The sequence below is a fragment of the Pygocentrus nattereri genome, chromosome 21 (assembly GCF_015220715.1).
Source record: "Pygocentrus nattereri isolate fPygNat1 chromosome 21, fPygNat1.pri, whole genome shotgun sequence".
Lineage (NCBI taxonomy): Eukaryota > Metazoa > Chordata > Actinopteri > Characiformes > Serrasalmidae > Pygocentrus > Pygocentrus nattereri.
This window is the reverse complement of record NC_051231.1, coordinates 19,169,684-19,189,915: the sequence shown is the minus strand read 5'-3', so window position 1 is coordinate 19,189,915 and position 20,232 is coordinate 19,169,684. Positions and strand designations below refer to the sequence as shown.

The 20,232-nt window shown below is 41.5% G+C and overlaps 1 protein-coding gene across 1 annotated transcript in view; it reads left to right on the top strand.

The window, feature by feature from the left end:
- The first annotated feature begins 3,020 nt into the window (after nucleotides 1-3,020).
- Nucleotides 3,021-20,232, top strand: part of LOC108411298 (anti-Muellerian hormone type-2 receptor-like) — a 70,364-nt gene continuing 53,152 nt past the window's right edge. The window contains exons 1-2 of the mRNA XM_037532510.1: nucleotides 3,021-3,198; nucleotides 8,263-8,336. Of these exons, the coding sequence (XP_037388407.1) occupies nucleotides 3,021-3,198; nucleotides 8,263-8,336 (252 nt within the window). The remainder of the gene's footprint in view (nucleotides 3,199-8,262; nucleotides 8,337-20,232) is intronic.

Genomic DNA, 20,232 nt, shown 5'->3' with positions numbered 1-20,232 from the left:
ACTGTGTCTGAGTCCCGAACAGTTTCTGGAAGATCATTCCAGAGTTTGGGGGCTTTATAAGAAAAAGCTCTTCCCCCAGCTGAAACCTTCTGAATTCTAGGAACTATTAATAAGCCAGCGCTCTGGGATCTGAGTGGTCGTGATGGCTCATAATGAGAAATAAGGTCTTGCAGGTATTCAGGAGCAAGACCATGTAGGGCTTTATAAGTCAGTAAAAGGATTTTATAATCAATACGGAATTTAATAGGTAGCCAATGAAGTGATGATAGCGCTGGACTAATATGCTCAAATTTTCTAGTTTTAGTGAGGACCCTGGCTGCGGCGTTTTGGACTAGTTGGAGTTTGTTTAAATTCCTGCTCGTGCATCCTGACAGTAGTGCGTTACAGTAGTCTAGCCTAGAAGTAATAAAGGCGTGTACTAGTGTTTCTGCATCACGCAGGGACAGGGCATTTCTGATCTTGGCGATGTTGCGAAGATGTAGAAAAGCTGTCCTAGTGATGCTGCCTATGTGTTGATCGAATGATAAATCTGAATCTATTATAACGCCGAGATTTTTTGCTGCTGAGCCAGGTGTGGCTGGAAAGTCGGCGAGATTTAAGATTAAATCTGGTGATTTACTTCTTGCTAATTTTGGACCCAGAAGGAGAACCTCCGTTTTGTTACTGTTTAATAGGAGGAAGTTGCGTGACATCCAGCCTTTCACGTCTTTTACACAGTCCTCCATTTTCTTTAACCTGTGTTGGTCATCAGGCTTGGCTGATATGTACAGTTGAGTATCGTCTGCATAACAATGAAAGTTTACGCCATGATTACTTATAACTGTGCCTAACGGTAACATGTATAGTGTAAATAGTAATGGTCCTAATATAGACCCCTGCGGAATTCCAAATCTCACTTTTGAATAATTGGAAGATAAATTGTTTACCCTAACAAACTGATAACGTTCTGATAGGTAAGATCTGAACCATGATAGGGCCGTCCCTGTGACTCCAACCATGTTTTCTAACCTTTCTAGGAGAATATTGTGGTCTATTGTATCGAAAGCCGCGCTGAGGTCAAGTAGCACTAAGAGAGATATGTAACCTTGATCAGAGGCAAGAAGAAGATCATTAGTTATCTTAACTAGAGCCGTCTCAGTGCTATGGTGTGGCCTGAATCCAGACTGGAATTTTTCATATATATGGTTCTTGTGTAGATATGAACTAAGTTGTTGGGCCACAGCTTTTTCTAAGATCTTAGATATAAACGGTAAATTAGAAACAGGCCTGTAATTGGACAAAACGGCGACATCAAGATTTGGTTTCTTGATCAGGGGTTTGATAACTGCTAGTTTAAAAGCTTTGGGTACATGGCCCAGACTAAGGGATGAGTTTACAATAGTTGAGATAGGGTTTATAATAACTGGCAGTACTTCTTTGAGTAATTTTGATGGAATTGCATCGAGTGTGCAGGTTGTGCAATTTGCAGAAGAGATAATCTTCCACCATTCCACCATTCTTTTCGCTATGCGACAAGCCTCACAATACTCCTGCCTACTTCCTTCATCTCTCTGGTTATCCCACTTTTTCTTAGCTGCATTCTTCTGCTGAATACTCTCCTGGACTTTCTCATTCCACCACCAACTTTCCTTCTCTTCTTTCCTCTGACCAGACGAAACACCCAACACACTTTTGCCAGTTTCTCTCACCACCTTAGCTGTAGTTTCCCAGTCCTCACGTAGCTCCTCATTGCCCCCAAGGGTCTGTTGCAATTTTTCTCTGAACTGCCTGCAACCATCCTCCTCCTTCAGCTTCCACCATCTAATCTTTAGCTCTGTCTTCACTCTCTTCCTCTTCTTTGTTTCTAATCTCATTCTACAGACAACCACCCTATGCTGCCTTGCTACACTTTCCCCTGGCACCACTTTACAATTTCCAATCTCCTTTAGGTGGCATCGCCTGCTAAGGATATAATCCACCTGTGTGCACCTCCCTCCACTCTTGTATGTCACCCTGTGTTCTTACCTCTTCTGAATATACGTGTTCACCAGAGCCATTTCCATTCTCTTTGCAAAATGTACAACCATCTGACCTTCCACATTTCTGTCTTTCACATACATACCCAGCACCTCTTCATCCCCTCTGTTCCCTTCACCAACATGTCCATTGAAGTCTGCACCAATCACTAATCTCTCCTCTCTAGGGACACCATCTACCACTTCATCCATCTTACTCCAAAATTCCTCTTTCTCCTCTAACTGACAACCAACCTGTGGTGCATATGAACTGACCACATTCAAAATTACACCATCAACCTCCAACTTCAGGCTCATGATCCTATCTGACACTCTCTTTACATCCAGAACACTTTTCCCAAGCTGTTCCTTTAGGATTATCCCTACTCCATTTCCCTTCCTCTCTACACCATGATAGAACAGTTTGAATCCACCTCCAATGTTCCTGGCCTTGCTTCCTTTCCATCTGGTCTCCTGGACACACAGAATATCTACCTTCCTTCTCTCCATCATGTCTGCAAGCTCTCTGCCTTCACCAGTCATTGTCCCTATGTTCAGAGTCCCTACTCTAACCTCCACACTCCTGCCTTTCCCTCTCTCTCGCTGCCTTCTAACCCGCCTTCCTCCTCTCCTCTTTGATGGTCCAATTTCCACCGGCACCCTGCTGGTCAACAGCACCGGAGGCGGTCATTGTTAACCTGGGCCTTGTCTGATCCGGTATGGCAATCATATTTGTGATCCGCATGATAGTTTTGGCACAAGTTTTACGCCGGATGCCCTTCCTGACGCAACCCTCACCATTTATCCGGGCTTGGGGCCAGCACCAGAAGTACACAAAGTACACCCCTAATGGCTGGTTTACTTACTTGCATACAAAAATGTAAAAATGACAATTTGTAATTCACAATTATCCACATGCATTTGGAATTTGTAATCAGTTAAAATGTCAGGATTTTGACAGGTCTAGATGTTAAGTTTGACAATATGGCCAAAATTGTTAAAAAATTTTTTTAATTGTAAGTAGGCATGCTTCCTGAAGTTATGAGTGAGGACACCAAAGCAAATCTTGGCCAAGCTGACTCCTTATCTGAGTCATCTGAGTCTACTGTTATCAGTGACTCTTCGGAATCAGATCAGCCACTCAGAAAGGTAAAAAATAAGAAGCACATGGACATCAAAGTTGCAAAACCCACCCATGCTGGAGGTGAGTTTAAATTATCTGTCCTGAACTGTATTGCTTTGGTTAGCTATGCAGGCACAGCAGGTGTTCTCAATTTGCTGAGCAAAACTTTTATTTATCTGAGCCGTGTCAGCCTGTGTAGTACCAAATTATAACTTTGTAGACATTAACAAACACATTATTTTAAAAATTATGCATCTTTACCTCATTTTTGAAATGCTTACACTTGGCAGGTTTGGTCTATTTAAAACAGACCATGGAGTGACTGCTCTGTTATTGTAGTTTGCTAGAACAAGTGAGAACACTACTAATCAAACTCAAACTAATTAAGTCCTCTCAGGAGGTCCCAGTCACCTGCCAAATGAACTCTGGTTCAGTGTATTTGAAATAGTACATACTGAAATGAATGCAGTATGTATCTTAGATGTCTATGTAGGTGAAACACAAGCTGAAACATTATTCCCTCTCTTTGGTAACTGTAACAAACTTACTTCTGATGCTGTTTTGACATATGTATGCATTTTATCATCTTTTCACGTGCTCTAAATTATAAAACAGATCTTGATTTGTACATTCAGTTCCTTTGTTAAATACCCCATATGCACATATGACCACATAAATCAATTATATTACGTATTAATGCACCAAATTTCCTGAACTTTACAAAAGCAGTAAGTTACTCAGTGCACACAGGACATACATAAAACCCACAAGGTCAATTAGGCTGGTGTACAACATGGTTCTGAAAGTTCCATTAACCCCTTAAAATCCCAGGTTTATTACAAAGGCTTAATATTCAGTAAGTACAGGGACTACAGTGCAAACTTGCTGAGCTATTCTTAGGTTGTAGACGCATGTAATAAAACTATTTGTGCTTTAAGGGAACTTGTGGATTGCAGGAATGTTGAAAGAGTATTCAAAGAAAACTTGGTGAACGACATTTATTCTGAGGATGTGAGTGAGTTATATACTGTTGTCATCATATCTTCAGTTTAGCATTGACTTTGAGATTATTTAAGACCATAAGTGTGACGTTAATACATAAAGACGTTGTCGTCCAAAAAAACTCTAAAAACCCAACACCTCTGACTTTTAAATTATTATTTCAAGCTTTACAATGTGAATCCCAGCAGCACACTCATATTTTAACCATTTTTATTCTTCTGATTCAGTAAAGGCATTTCTTTCAGTTTTAACAACAAAAATCTTATATATCTTTATGCTTGACAATGGATAACCTGAAAAGTCTGCTGCTGATATCATAGTGGCATGCTTCTCATGCTAGGCTTGAAAGCTTGACAGAAATAGTAAAATTAAACTAGGGCAATGGAGTTTAACAAACATAAAGAGGTATATTTCTTGAATAGACTTGATCTTTTTCATATTTATTCTGACTGATAATTAATTTTTTCCAACACAAGGACCTAAGGAGGTCATCAAATGATACTGCAAGGTGCTAAAGACTTTTAGCATGGTCAGGACTATGACCGAAGCATTCAGCCGCCATAATGTTGACCGTGGAACAATTGCTTTCACTGCAGCAATCGCAGAACTTGCAATTGTTGATCCCAGCACCTATGAAAGTCTTGCATCTACCTCAACAAGGGAGACCTTGGCTGCATTTGCAAAAAAATGTGCAGCCAGCATCACAGAAGAAATGAAGAATAAAATAGACGACATGAAGGCAAAGGGACAGCTACTTCCCATTCGGTGGAAATAAACTGTATATATCAAGCTAAAGAGGTTTCACTGTTCACACTGTGAATAACTCTGGCAGAATTTCTTTTTGAGAATTTCTCAGAATTTCAGAAATTCTTTTCTTCCAATTTGCCTGTTATTGAGCCTGTTTGGAAAATGTAGTTAATTGCAGCAAACTGAGTTAATTTTATGATTGCTCATTTATACACTGCTCAAAAAATAAAATAAAGGGAACACTGAAATAACACATCCTAGGTCTGAATGAATGAAATATTCTCATTGAATACTTTGTTCTGTACAAAGTTGAATGTGCTGACAACAAAATCACACACAAATCATCAATGGAAATCAAATTTATTAACCAATGGAGGCCTGGATTTGGAGTCACACACAAAATTAAAGTGGAAAAACACACTACATCAAAGTTGGATCAGCCTGTAATGTCCTTAAAACATGTCAAAATGAGGCTCAGTATTGTGTGTGGCCTCCACGTGCCTGTATGACCTCCCTGCAAAGTCTGGGCATGCTTCTGATGAGGTGGCAGATGGTCTCCTGAAGGATCTCTTCCCAGACCTGGACTAAAGCATCCGCCAACTCCTGGACAGTCTGTGGTGCAACGTGGCGTTGGTGGATGGAGCTAGACATGATGTCCCAGATGTGCTCAATCGGATTCAGGTCTGGGGAATGGTTGGGCCAGTCCATAGCTTCAATGCCTTCATCTTGCAGGAACTGCTGACACACTCCAGCCACATGAGGTCTGGCATTGTCTTGCATTAGGAGGAACTCAGGGCCAACCGCACCAGCATATGGTCTCACAAGGGGCCTGAGGATCTCATCTCGGTACCTAATGGCAGTCAGGCTACCTCTGGCGAGCACATGGAGGGCTGTGCGGCCCTCCAAAGTAATGCCACCCCACACCATTACTGACACACTGCCAAACCGGTCATGCTGAAGAACGTTGCAGGCAGCAGATCGCTCTCCACGGCATCTCGAGACTCTGTCACATGTGCTCAGTGTGAACCTGCTTTCATCTGTGAAGAGCACAGGGCGAATTTGCCAATCCTGCTGTTCTCTGGCAAATGCCAAGCATCCTGCACGGTGTTGGGCTGTGAGCACAACCCCCATCTGTGGACGTCGGACCCTCATACCATCTGCATGGAGTCGGTTTCTAACTGTTTGTGCAGACACATACACATTTGTGGCCTGCTGGAGGTCATTTTGCAGGGCTCTGGCAGTACCCCTCCTGTTCCTCCTTGCACAAAGGCGGAGGTAGCGGTCCTGCTGCTGGGTTGTTGCCCTCCTACGGCCTCCTCCACGTCTCCTGGTGTACTGGCCTGTCTCCTGGTAGTGCTTACAGCCTCTGGACACTACGTTGACAGACACAGCAAACCTTCTTGCCACAGCTCGCATTGATGTGACATCCTGGATGAGCTGCATTACCTGAGCTACTTGTGTGGGTTGTAGAGTCTGTCTCATGCTACCACGAGTGTGAAAGCACCACCAACATTCAAAAGTGACCAAAAACATCAGCCAGAAAGCATAGGTACTGAGAAGTGGTCTGTGGTCCCCACCTGCAGAACCACTCCTTTATTGGGTGTGTGTTGCTAATTGCCAATAATTTCCACCTGTTGTCTATTCCATTTGCACAACAGCATGTGAAACTGGTTGTCAATCAGTGTTGCTTCCTGAGTGGACAGTTTGATTTCACAGAAATTTGATTTACTTGGAGTTGTGTTGTTTAAGTGTTCCCTTTATTTTTTGAGCAGTGTAAATATAGCTGGTATAGGCCAGTAAGAATTGTTATAGCTTTAGTAGTCTCAGATTCAAATGTTGTCAAATGTCAGTTGAGCCAGTTTTTCATTTAACATTTTCTTTTAGTAGTTGAGTATATATCTCTAACAGCAAAATGAAACTGTTTCGATTACAGGTCAAATGCATATTTTTTCATTATATCACCCTGAGAAATGACAACATGCATTTTTACAACATAACATCCATTTAAGATCTGTGAATGGAACACAGGTGAAGTATTCAGATTTTTTGGCTACTAGTCATGAAAAAGTCATGAAATTAACTTCACTTTATATATTTTACTCAAATTGACTTATTGAAACTATTTAGCACTTTTTAGCCTTTAATTAGCGCTGATCATAACTCCTCTTTAGAATATGGAACACAAATTGACTTATTGAAACTCTATTTAGTACTTTTAGCCTTTAATTAGTGCTGATCATAACTCCACTTTGGAATATGGAACAAATCCTGAAGCATTAGTGACTTATTGAACTCTTATTACCTCTAAAGAAGCAATAAACTCCAATGATGCATTGATGCTATCCAGAACCTGTAGAAATCATATTTTGCCAATTTTACACTAATAAGATTATATAATTCATGCTCAGCAATTCAGCATAAGAAGGCATGAAGAAAGTGCTTATTGTGAGTTATAATGACTAATAAGGCTAATAAAGACTAATAATAATAATTTTCACATAACAGATCTCTAATTATGTACTAACACAGATCATAATGAATAAAGATTAATACATAGTGAATAAACTATTTAGAAGTGCCTAATTCAGACTTTATTGAACAAATCATAAGACTTTAATAAGCCACCAATGTGTGTTCCTTAAAATAGTGTTACCTCATAGCTTTTCAGCTAGCTAGCTACCTAGTTAATTTTACTGTTGCATAACACCTTTTCTCATAATGTTCATTCAAATTTAGCTAGCTAACAAGCAACAGAGGAAAAACTTGATAGCCAGCTATACTGACCATGATTTGCCACAAATCCACATTGTAGGTGGGTTTCTTTACTCTGTAACTACTTGCTGTTTTATGCCATATATTATACATTTTGAATAAGGTCTAATGTTGATTTTATTGAGTTTTTATCCAAAATCTGCAGCTTCAGCAGTTGCCAACTGGCATTCATTTGCACACAAATTAAAAGCAGAGACAGACCTCCCCCACGTCTGATATGATTAGCTGACAAATTACTAGGTCCAATATGACTGGCTGGAGGTGTAACAAATTACATTTACTCTCTTGTTACTGTAACTAGTACAGTTTTCCCTATAACGGTACTTTTTGGAGTAGAATGAAATCATAGTACTTTTACTTGAGTTCATTTTTAATTAAATACTTTTACTTTGGTCATCTGTATTCATTTTCACATAAACTAAAGCAAACAGCGTTATTATCAGCGACCAAATATGAGGCCTGCTGAGATCCGCTCTCACAACTCGACTCCAGCCTGAGGTAGTGTACAAAAGCCCAGCTGTGATAGTTATTGTTTTGTCATGCTATTTGTGAGTTTTAGTCAGGCAGGTGGTTAGCCACCTATGTTAATCAGTTTGAAGCCCCTCTAGGCCCTCTAATGGCCAGTTCAGCAAGGGGCAAGGTTGAGTAGCAGCAGGCTGACTCTCTACTCAGACAGTGTGGTGTGCGTGCATCTAACAGTGAGTTTAGTCACTAGAAGTATATTTATATTGATTCTAGTGTAATATTCTTTCTGTTATTTAGGTGTTCTAATCCTATTGCTGTCAGGTGTGATGTTTGACTAGATGCTTCTATATGCTAATCGATGCTAATCGCGATTAGCATGCTAACACTGTATTTAGCTTATTGTTAGCCTCAGCGCTGCTTGTTCATGCTTAGTTCAGGCTTATTTGTGTTCTATCTACCTTATTTTGCTAAGTTACGGACTAGCTACGTATGGCTATGTGATTTATATGCAAATTGTGTGATAAGATATGGCTACGCTATGTGTATATTGCTGCTATTGCTATGTTAAGCTTATTGATATACACTAGCCATTTTTTCCTTTTCATTTCTCTCATTTCAGAACCACACACACACACTAACACATTACTACATATCCATTCACGCAAGCTATTGTAGAGCAGATTCTGAGCACTCTTCAGCTATCTGATATAGCATAACCATCTTGTTACCTTTGTGTTGTGGGTGTGAAGATTCAATAAATCTCTTTCTGAAAGACATAACTTGACTCGTGTTCTAACCGGACACCCTGCGGAGGTTGCCACCGGAAAGAAGAAACAGCAGTACATAGTAATAATCCTTTTCAGGTAGCATTAGCCAAGCTAGTTAGCTGACCTGAGCTAAACAGGTACCATGTTTACAATTTTCTTCTTTCTTTTATGATGCTTCTGTGTATTAAACTGGAAATCGGTTGGGTATATTTTATTGTAAGTGTTTGTCAGCTACTTTAGTTAACAGGTGTCACCCAGAGCCTACAGTTTACTGTTTATGCAGCCTGTATACTGTTTCTGAGGTATACAGTTGTTTACGGCTGTGAGACAAGAAATCTAGTCTTATACAGGTACTTCATAAACTCTGGACAGTTATTCTGTCACACTGTCGTTGACTGGCCTGGTCTGTCTACCCCACACTTCACTGCCATAAAGGGCAGTTGGTTCAATTACTGACTCAAGATATGATGATTTCTCTGTAGCCATGGGGACAGTGAGTGGTAGTTTTAGTCCTACACCATGTCTCTTGTAAAGTAACAAAGTCAGTGTTGATATTGTATTGAAAATCTTAAAGGGGACTAAGGGGTTTAGACCTTGGAGTTTCCACATAATAATTTAAAGAGAAGCCATGTTCACAGAGCAGTCCCTTTTCTTTAAAATGAGAAAAGTTATATCAACTTAAAATATGTAACTATGTAGTGTTTGTTGTTTGATTCACTATATTGCCAAAAGTATTTGCTCGTCTGCCTTCACACACATATGAACTTGAGTCATATGAATGAATTTATGGGAATTTTGATTTTGAAATTCTTAATAGTTTTAGATCACGCAACAACGCCATACAACAAAGCCATAACACCATAACTTTAAATCTGAGACACAAATATGTGGTATTTACATATTATGAGTTCTGTACAGATGTATAACAGTAGCTGTTTGATTTCACCCATTTGTGTAGAGTTTGGAGGGCTTCTGCATAGCTGTGCTGCTGCTGTAGGATGCCGTCATGGGTGAGAGTGACGGTGTGGGTTCGGAATGATGCTAGCATGATGCTCTGGTTGGTGGTGAGCACTGAGCTACTCCAGGTTGTAATATATTGCGAGTTGATGTTATGGATAGGGCCACAGAGGTAGTCTAGATAGTGTCACTGGGTGAGCTGGTCAGGCTGGTGGGACATGGTGTACAGGCTGAGGTGGACTGCCCTGTTGAGCTTTCAGGAAGTGTTTATGGATGACTGGGCTGATAACTTCAATTCAATTCAAGTTTATTTGTATAGCGTTTTTCACAACAATGTTGTCACAAAGCATCTTTACATACATTTTAAATCATAGTTACAACATATATCCCCCTGTGAGCAAGCCAGAGGTGACAGTGGCAAGGAAAAACTCCCTCAGTCTGGAGGAAGAAACCTTGGGATGAACCAAGACTCACAAGGGGAGGGAGGATCCTCCTCTGGTCAAACAGTATTTACAATTTAATAAGGTAAAAACCCAGTAAAAGCTAAGACGATCTCTGTTTGAAGACTGGATGGTAAAGCTTTAGAAACGGCACTGGTAGAGGCAGTCTCTGTCTGAGGCAGTCTCTGACTGAGTCTTTAAGAAAAGTGGGAGTGAGCTGAAACAACCCTATCCTATCTCAATACTGGTACATTTGGATGGCACAGTGATGTAATTGAGGGTGTTGCAGTTGGCACAACTGAACAGGAGAACGGGTTGGTGATGGTGAAGAGGAGGCCCTGATGGTCAGTCTTCCAACAGCGTTCAGCAGGCAGTTATTATCTCAGGAAGAGTAAGGAGACAAAATAAGTTCTGCTCAGGAGGATGAATGTAATAAATAAGTTTTCCCCCAGAGTGTGGCTGGTGACTCTGACAGATCTAACTATAACAGCATAAACTAAAAGGAGAGAACCAGAAGGTAACATAGATATGAGGGTACCCTGAGACACTGGGATCCCCTCACTCCACCGTCAGCAAACTTGTGTGATCATGTGAAGTGGTCAACAGCACCAATATTGCAGTTTACCATAAGCCTCTATGTCCATGAACCCCAGGATCTCCTGCCTTTATCTAAAGGGGAAGGCTAATTATCTAAAGCTAACCTAAACAAGTAAGTATTCAGTCTAGACTTAAAGGTTGAGACCATGTCAGAGTCCCGAACATTAACTGGGAGACTATTCCACAATTTGGGGGCTTTGTAAGAAAAAGCTCTTCCCCCCATTGAAGTCTTCTGAATCTTAGGAACCAGTAGAAAACCCAGCATCCTGTGATCTGAGTAAACATGACGGCTCATAATGAGAAATAAGATCTTACAGGTTACAGGTGAGAGACTGTGCAGGGCTTTATATGTCAATAAGAGAGTTTTATAGTCAATACGGAATTTGATAGGAAGCCAGTGTGATGCTGATAAAACTGGGCTAATGTGATAAATTTTTTGGTTTTAGTTACTACTCTAGCTGCAGCATTCTGAGCTAATTGAAGTTTATTTAGCTTCCTGTTGGAGCATCCTGACTACAATGCATTGCAGTAATCTAGCCTTGAAGTTATAAAGGCATGTACTAATTTTTCAGCGTCATGTAGGGATAACTTTAATAATTTTGAAATGTTTCGGAGGTGAAGAAACGCTGTCCTTGTAATATTACCTATGTGTTGATTAAACGTTAGATCTGAATCAATTGTCAGACCAAGATTTTTAGCAACTGAACCAGGTATTACAGAGAAATCGGCAAGATTTAACATTAAATCTGAGCATTTTTTCAGAGCAGACTTTGGACCAAGAAGAACTTCTGTTTTATCTGGGTTTAAAAGAATGAAATTCTGCAGCATCCAGTTTCTTATATCTTTTACACAATCTTCTATTTTATTTAATCTGGATTTATCTAGTTTGGCTGATATGAACAGCTGTGTATCATCAGCATAACAGTGGAAACCTATTCCATGTCTATTTATAACTAAGCCTAATGGTACCATGTATAACATAAATAACATGTTCACTTTTGTACAATTAGATAATACATTATTTAATTGGCAAGATCATCTCCAAACTTTGTCATTTTACATACTGAGACTTTATGGGTATATGCCAATTTTGGTTCAGATTGGCCTTTAGGGGGCGCTTTAGTGCTCACTTAAAAGCTATTACAGTGTTATTACAAGGTGGACAGATAAACAAATGGTGCCACATGACTCGGATCACTCATTTGAACAACTTTCTGATTACATGTTATTTCTGAAATTGCTCTGTTTGTCTTGTATTTTGGCTTATTCGTTCAAAGACTACATTATACAAAGGCTTATTATACAAAGGTCAAAAGGCCAGTCTGACCAATACTTCGTAACCGCATTTGGAAATGGTCTCTGTGTTCTTGAACCTGCTCATTGCCGCTTTCGGCAATATTTTTCTTTGTTTTTCTGTCTAATTATGTTAACATTAGTTTGAATTCACATTTACTATCGATAATTTGCTCTTATATGCTCTTTGTGTCCTGCCTTCCGCCCTACGTCTGCTGGGACAGGCAAACTTCTTGACACCCCAAACTTCTGATCTTCAGACACTTAGGCAGTGCTGCAATGAAAACAGGCATTAATTCTATACTGGAAAACACTGCATAGGCTCAGGAACACTTTGAGAAATCATTGTCACAAATGCAAGTTTTATTACGCTTAAGCAGAATTCAGACGTGTGCAGATAAAAAAGAGATTTAATCTCAAGTGGAGGAAAATCCAGAGTTGACGTCGTAATACAGTCCAAAAAGTCAAAACACATATCCAACCAGACAGGCAACGTAGCAAAAGGGAGAATCAAGAATCGTACTAGAAAAGCAAAGGTCAAAAATACACGAGAAGACAATCATAAACAATCGCTCAGTAGTTTACCAGGAAATATATTATATACTATCTAAATAGGACACGGTACAGGTGTTGCATGTTAGTATTCCAGGGATAGGAGCGTTTAGCAGAGTCATAGGTCACGTGAGTCCCTTGTGGATCCTGGGTAATAGAGTCTGCAAATAAGTCAGAGGGATGCATGACAAAGTTAAAGCTGTATCATGCCAAGAAGAAGGCTCATTTCAACACGATCCAGAAACACCACTGGCTTCTCTGGCACAGAGCTCATTTAAACTGGACTGAGACAAAATGGAAACCTCTTCTGTGGTCAGATGGATCAAAATTTGAAATTCTTTTTGGAAACCATGGATGTCGGGTCCTGCAGACTCAAGAAGAGAGGGATCATGCAGCTTGTTATCAGCACACAGGTAAAAGCCTGCATCTCTGATGGCATACACATATCTGGAAAGGCACTATCAATGCTAATATAGAACATATACTCCCATCCAGACAACATCTCTTTCAGGGAAGGCCTAGCATATTTCAGCAAAATGATGCTAAACCACATGCTGCATCCATCACAACAGCATGGCTTTACAGAAGAAGAGTCCAGGTGCTGAACTGGCCTGCCTGCAGTCCAGAACTTTTGCCAATAGAAAACAAAACATTTGGTGCATCACGAAGTGAAAAATCTGGCAAAGAAGACCCATGACTGTTGAGCAGCTAGAATCCTATATCAGAGAACAATGGAACAACATTCCTCTTCCAAAACTCCAGCAACTGGTCTCCAACACAGATGTGTTGCTGCCATTAAGTTATAATTGAGTTAACATTTTTCATGAAATGGTAAGATGTCTCACTTTAAACATCTGATATGTGTTCTATGTTCTATTGTCTATGAGTTTTGCAAATCATTGCATTCTGTATTTATTCACATTTTACAGTGTCCCAACATTTTTGGGATTGGGGATGTTTGAGTCAGCTGATGCAGTTGCATCAGACAGTCAGTTCTGTTAAGCGTGACTACAGTATACAGTGCAGTGTGGTATTTAATTTGAAGCTAGTGTAGGTTTGATAAAACTGGGCTGATATGGTCAAACTTTCTAGTTCTTAATCTACCAATATTGTGAAGATGGGGGAAGCTATTCTAGTAAACAGGTTATATTTGCATTGAAGGACAGATTAAAATCAATTGTGACAAGGGTTTTTACAGATGCATATGATGCAACTGAGAAGCTATTAAGTTTGAGCTTTAATTTGTACAGTTTGTTCTCATAGCTTTTCTGTTTTCTTTATCTGAGTTGAGTAGTCTTTTATGTCTTTTACACAGTCCTCAATCTTAACGTTTATCATCTGATTTGGTGAAAACAATTGTCATTAGCATAGCAGTGGAAATTGATGCCATGTTTAATGATCATGCAACTAACAGAGGTCCTAAAAGAGAGCATTTACTTTTGTACAAACGGAGGATTTGCCGTTTACACTCTAAAATTTATAGCAATCAGTCAGGTATGATCTGAACCAAAAAAGAGCCAATTTCTTACTCCTATAGGTTTTCTAGCCTATCTAGTAAGACAGAGTTGTCAATCATATCAGATGCCATACTAAGGTCAAGCAGAAGCAGCAAAGATGCATTTCCTTGGTTGGACAATAATAAGAGGTTGTTTATAATTTTGACTAGTGCTGTCTTTGTACTAAGATGAGGGTTCCAAATTTTTCATGTGTGTGTTGTCTATGCAAATAGAAACTTGGTTGTATCACAGTTTTTCCCAAATCTCTGATATAAGAGAGAGGTCTATAACTTGATATCTCACAGTGATCAAGATTAGGTTTCTTGATCAAAGGTTTAATTACCGCTAGTTTGTTTTTCTCTGCAGTAGTTACACTGTACTGCAGGGCAGCAGGTTTGTAAAGGTTAACTCTGCTGTATATATATTTTTTTGCTTGATAGTTTTTAATTACTAAAAAATTCATAGTCATTGCTCCTGTGGACTCAAAGCATCTGGTGTTCAGTAGCATGGAACCCTGTTGCTTTTGCTAGGATTTCTTCTGCTTCTTCTGCTTCTCCTGCTTCTTATTCTTGCCCCCCCCTTAAAAATAATTGTGGAGAAGAGACTTTGTCATCCAGGCACCAAACTCAGAGGGTATGTGTAAAATCTCCCCACTACTCAGGCAAGTGAAATTACCCCACTGTAAAGCAACATTTTACATTTTGGCCCATTTCTCTTGAACCATGAGGCCTACAGTTAAAATTCTTGCTTCCTCGTAATCCTTGGTCTATTCTACATAAATTCCCCACTGCATGTCTTGAGCTCTGCCCCCATATTGTGCATCATAATTGGCAAAATGTGACATCTACATTTTTCTGCTAGCCTGAGGTTTTTCAAGATATCCACATAGTATTGGTCTCAATACTTATTACTGTTACTGTTTAAGTTTAATGAATCATTTAACCATTTATTTAGATGTTTATTTTAGCTAAAAGAATATTAAACCAGGTGATAGTTTCAATATTATTTTAATTTATCTCTCCATTTAACTTTGCTTGTCTCTTTTGCATCTCTACACTCACTGATTATAAAAGCAAACATTAAACGTCTGTAGCATATAGTATACTCATATAGTTAATGAGACAAAATATAGTCTAATGTATCTGCTGATTTCTTAATGTTTGCTACATGATACTATACTTAACAGTGAACTTTCATTTTGCTTGTAGTATGTTATGAGTAGATAACACAGTATAACTTTAATTTCACATCTGTTCTTTAATATAGCCTACTATGGAGCCCATAATTCAGTGACAGCACTCACAGAGAATGAATCAAATTTCATATTAAAAGTTAGGCTTAATTTTCTGTCCCCAGATTTAAGACTAACATCAATAATTTGGAGATAAATGGACTTATTTGCATTTATAATCATATGTTTAATCTGCAAAGAGAAAATGACAGACATTAAGTCGGGAAGTTAGCCTCTCTCTCGATTTCTCTCGTTCCACTTTAGATGGCACAGCAGTAAAATGAATATGAAATGCTTTGTTTGCCAACCCCTGAGCTAAGCCTGTAAGGGGTGATCAGCGCATGGGGGCAGCATGTGACTGTTTGCTCAAACTGTCCGCGGCTCACTCAAGATTGCACAATCACCACAAACACAGTTAACGACCGCATTCTGTGGTTCAGATTTTGCATGGATTTACTTAGCCATTCTTTGCCTGTAGCAAAATTGTAGCAAAAATGATCAATATAGATTTCATAAAACTGTAGTGGCTGCAGCTACTAGCTACAAAAATTTGCTACAAAAAACTACTAAAAGTAGCATGCTACTTAGCTACTCCCCCATACCTGGTCCTGACCACTGAAGAAGAGGGTAAAAGGGGGGCTAACAAAGTATACAGAGAAATGGATGGACTACGGTCTCTAATAGTAGAACTACAAAGTGCACCTATATAGTAAGTGGAGCTGATAAAGTGGTCAGTGAGCATAGAAACAAGGGAGGTGGTCATAATATTATGTGTGGTCGCTGTATACAATAAATGAAAATTGCTCTGAACCAATAAATTGTCTCAAAAACAAGCCTCTTATAGCGCATGGGTTTGATTCCTGGTCACAGATGTTGGATGGTGCTGTGCCAATTCTTGTGGACACGCACCTAATTATCTTAGTCTTAAGAAAGAGTCTTTCTTAACAATCCAACAATTTGCTGCCTTCTATGATGAGACACAAAATTAGTTTATACTGCTTCTTTGTCCTACAGGACTTGTGTACCCTGGAGCCAGGCCTGGGGGAGGGGCTCGCCAACGAGCGTCTGGTGGCTGGGCATTTACTCATGGTGCCCGGCCGGGCCCAGCCCGAAGGAGTTACATGAGTCCCCCCTCCCATCGACCCTCCACCAATGGGAGGGGCAGTAGTAGGGGTTCGGTGCTTTGTGGATCGGGCAGTGTCCGAAGGCGTGGGCCTTGGCGTTCTGATCCTCGTTTGCTGAAACTGGCTTTTGGAAATTGGAACGTTACCTCACTAGCGGGGAAGGAGCCCAAGTTGATGTGCGAGCTTGATAGATACCAGCTAGATATAGTCGGGCTCACCTCAACACACAGCTTGGGCTCTGGGTCCAATCTCCTTGAGAGGGGCTGGACTTTATTTTTTTCTGGAGTTGCCCATGGTGAGAGGCGGCGGGCAGGTGTGGGCTTTCTTATAGCACCTCGACTCGGTGCCTGTACGTTGGGGTTTTCTCCGGTGGATGAGAGGGAAACTTCCCTACGCCTTCGGGTTGGGGAACGGGTCCTGACTGCTGTCTGTGCTTATGCACCGAACAGCAGTTCAGAGTCCCCAGCCTTCTTAGAGTCCTTGAGAAGGGTGCTTGAAGGGTGCTCCTCATGGAGACTCTATTGTCCTGCTGAAGGACTTTAATGCTCACGTGGGCAATGACAGTGAGACCTGGAGGGGTGTGATTAGGAGGAATGTCCTCTCTGATCTGAACCCGAGTGGTGTTCAGTTTTTGGACTTCTGTGCAAACCACAGTTTGTCCATCACGAACACCATGTTTGAACACAAGGATGTCCATAAGTGCACATGGCACCAGGACACCCTAGGCCGTAGTTCAATGATTGACTTTGTAGTCGTGTCATCGGACTTGTGGCCATGTGTTTTGGACACTCAGGTAAAGAGAGGAGCTGAGCTGTCAACTGATCACCACCTGGTGGTGAGGTGGATCAGGTGGTGGGGGAAGATACCGGTCGGACCAGGCAAGCCTAAACGTATAGTGAGGGTTTGCTGGGAACATCTGGGAGAAGAACCTGTCAGATTGATCTTCAACTCACACCTCCGTCAGAACTTTGACCAGATATCGGGGGAGGTGGGGGACATTGACTCAGAATGGGCCATGTTCCGCTCCTCGATTGTTGAAGTGGCTGACTGTAGCTGTGGCCGTAAGGTAGTTGGTGCCTGTTGGGGCAGTAATCCTCGAACCCGGTGGTGGACACCCCAGGTGAGAGATACCGTCAAGCTGAAGAAGGAGTCCGACCGGGCATGATTGGCCTGTGGGACACCAGAGGCAGCTGGCAGGTATCGACAGGCCAAGCGATCTGCGGCTTCAGTCGTCGCCAAGGCAAAAACCTGTGTGTGTGAGGAGTTTGGTGAGGCCTTGGAAAGTGACTTTAAGCCGGCAAACCATCAGGCGACTCAGAAGGGGATAGCAGTGTGCCACTAGCACTATATATAGTGGAGATGGTGTGCTGCTGACTTTGACTGAAGACGTCATAGGGCGGTGGAAGGAATACTTTGAGGACCTTCTCAATCCCACCGACACATTCTCCAGTGAGGAGGCAGAGTCTGTGGACATGGGAATAGGCTTGTCCATTATTGAGGCAGAAGTCGCTAAGGTAGTTAAGAAGCTCCTTGGTGGCAAGGCTCCAGGGGTGGATGAGATCCGCCCTGAGTTCCTCAAGGCTCTGGATGTTGTGGGGCTGTCTTGGCTGTCTTGGCTTCAACATTGCGTGGACATCAGGGGCGGTGCCACTGGATTGGCAGACTGGGGTGGTGGTGGCTCTTTTTAAAAAAGGGGACCAGAGGGTGTGTTCCAACTACAGGGGAATCACACTCCTCAGCCTCCCTGGTAAGGTGTATGTAGGGGTACTGGAGAAGAGAGTCCAGTGCGGGTTCCACTCTGGTTGTGGAACACTGGACCAACACTTCATCCTCTCCAGGATTCTGGAGGGTTCATGGGAGTTTGCCCAACCAGTCCACATGTGCTGTGTGTTTGTGGATCTGGAGAAGGCATTCGACTGTGTTCCCCGGGGTATTCTGTGGGAGGTGCTTCATGAGTACGGGGTACATGGCTCTTTGCTATGAGCCATTCAGGCCCTGTACAAACAAAGCTGGAGTTTGGTTCGAAATAGCCGGCAGTAAGTCAGACTCGTTCCCAGTGAGATTTGGACATCAGGGCTGCCCTTTGTCACGGATTCTATTCATAATTTTTATGGATAGAATTTCTAGGCGCAGTCAAGGGATGGAGGGTTTGGTGACCTCAGGGTCACATCGCTGCTGTTTGCAGATGATGTGGTCCTATTGGGGACATCAGGCTGCGAACTTCAGCTTTCGTTGGATCAGTTTGCAGCCGAGTATGAAGCGGCCGGGATGAGAATCAGTACCTCTAAATCCGAGACCATGGTTCTCAGGCGGACAAGGGTGGAGAGCCCTCTCTGGATCGGGGATAGGCTCTTGCCTCAAGTGGAGGAGTTCAAGTATCTCGGGGTCTTGTTCACGAGTGATGGTACAAGGGAGCAGGAGATTGACAGGCGGATTGGTGCTGGGTCAGCAGTGATGTGGGCTCTTTACCGGTCTGTTGTGGTAAAGAAAGAGCTGAACCATAAGGCAAGGCTCTCAAATTTACCGGTCGATCTACATTCCCACCCTCACCTATGGTTATGAGCTTTGGGTAATTACGGGAAGAATAAGATCGCGAATACAAGCGGCCAAAATGAGTTTCCTCCACAGTGTGTCTGGACTCTCCCTTAGAGATAGGGTGAGATGTTTGCTCATGCGGGAGTAGAGCCGCTGCTTCTTCACGTTGAGAGGAGCCAGCTGAGGTGGTTCAGGCATCTGGTTAGGATGCCTCCTGGATGCCTTCCTGGAGACCCCGGAAAAGACCCAGGACACGCTGGCATGCCTCTATCGCCCAGCTTGCCTGGGAGTGCCTCGGAATCCCTCTTGGAGAGCTAGTGGAAGTGGCTGGGGAAAGGGAGGTCTGGGCCTCGTTGCTTAGGATGCTGCCCCCGCGACCCGAACCTCGGAGAAGCGGAAGATAATGGATGGATGGATGGATGCTTCTTTGTCCTAAAATGGTGCATAGATCCTTTCAATAAATTGTTTCAAAAATTGCAGCTGCGCCATAGGTGTCTTGTAGCTCACCATGAGAGTGTCTGCCTTTGACCTCTAAGGTCGTGGCTTTGAATCATGGATGTTAAAGAGTTGTGTAGATTGTAACAGATGTATCACCCCAGTGGTCTAAATCAGAAGAAAAGCAGATCTTTCTTAAAAATCTAAACATCATTTGCTTTCTACGACCAGAGACCACCACCTAAATCCTTTCTGTCCTATTGGTGCTTGGACGCGGCAGATTGACACTTGCGGCTATATTTCTTATTGTTTTCAAATCAGAGAGGAGACATTACAGCAACACAATGAATAAATATATATTATGACTAAAGTGGACTACATATGAGATCAGGTAATGATCTGAGACTGCTTTGCTCTGGGGGAGAACAGGTAAATGATCTATGTTTACACCAAAGATCAAAATTAAGTCAGAAGTGTGAATGAATGAAACCAACTGCAGTTCAGGATAGGTACCTTGGCAGGTGTATTCTTTGGTTTGTCAAGTGGATATAAAAATTTTTGAGAATTTTTTACTTTATTTGGATGCGTTATTAAACTTGATAGAAAGTCAGCAAATTCTTGTAAGAAATCGGAATAAGGAAATTAATTGAAATTAAGAAAAAGTTTTTCAAAAGAAGACTATTTGTATGCTATTTTCCTGTT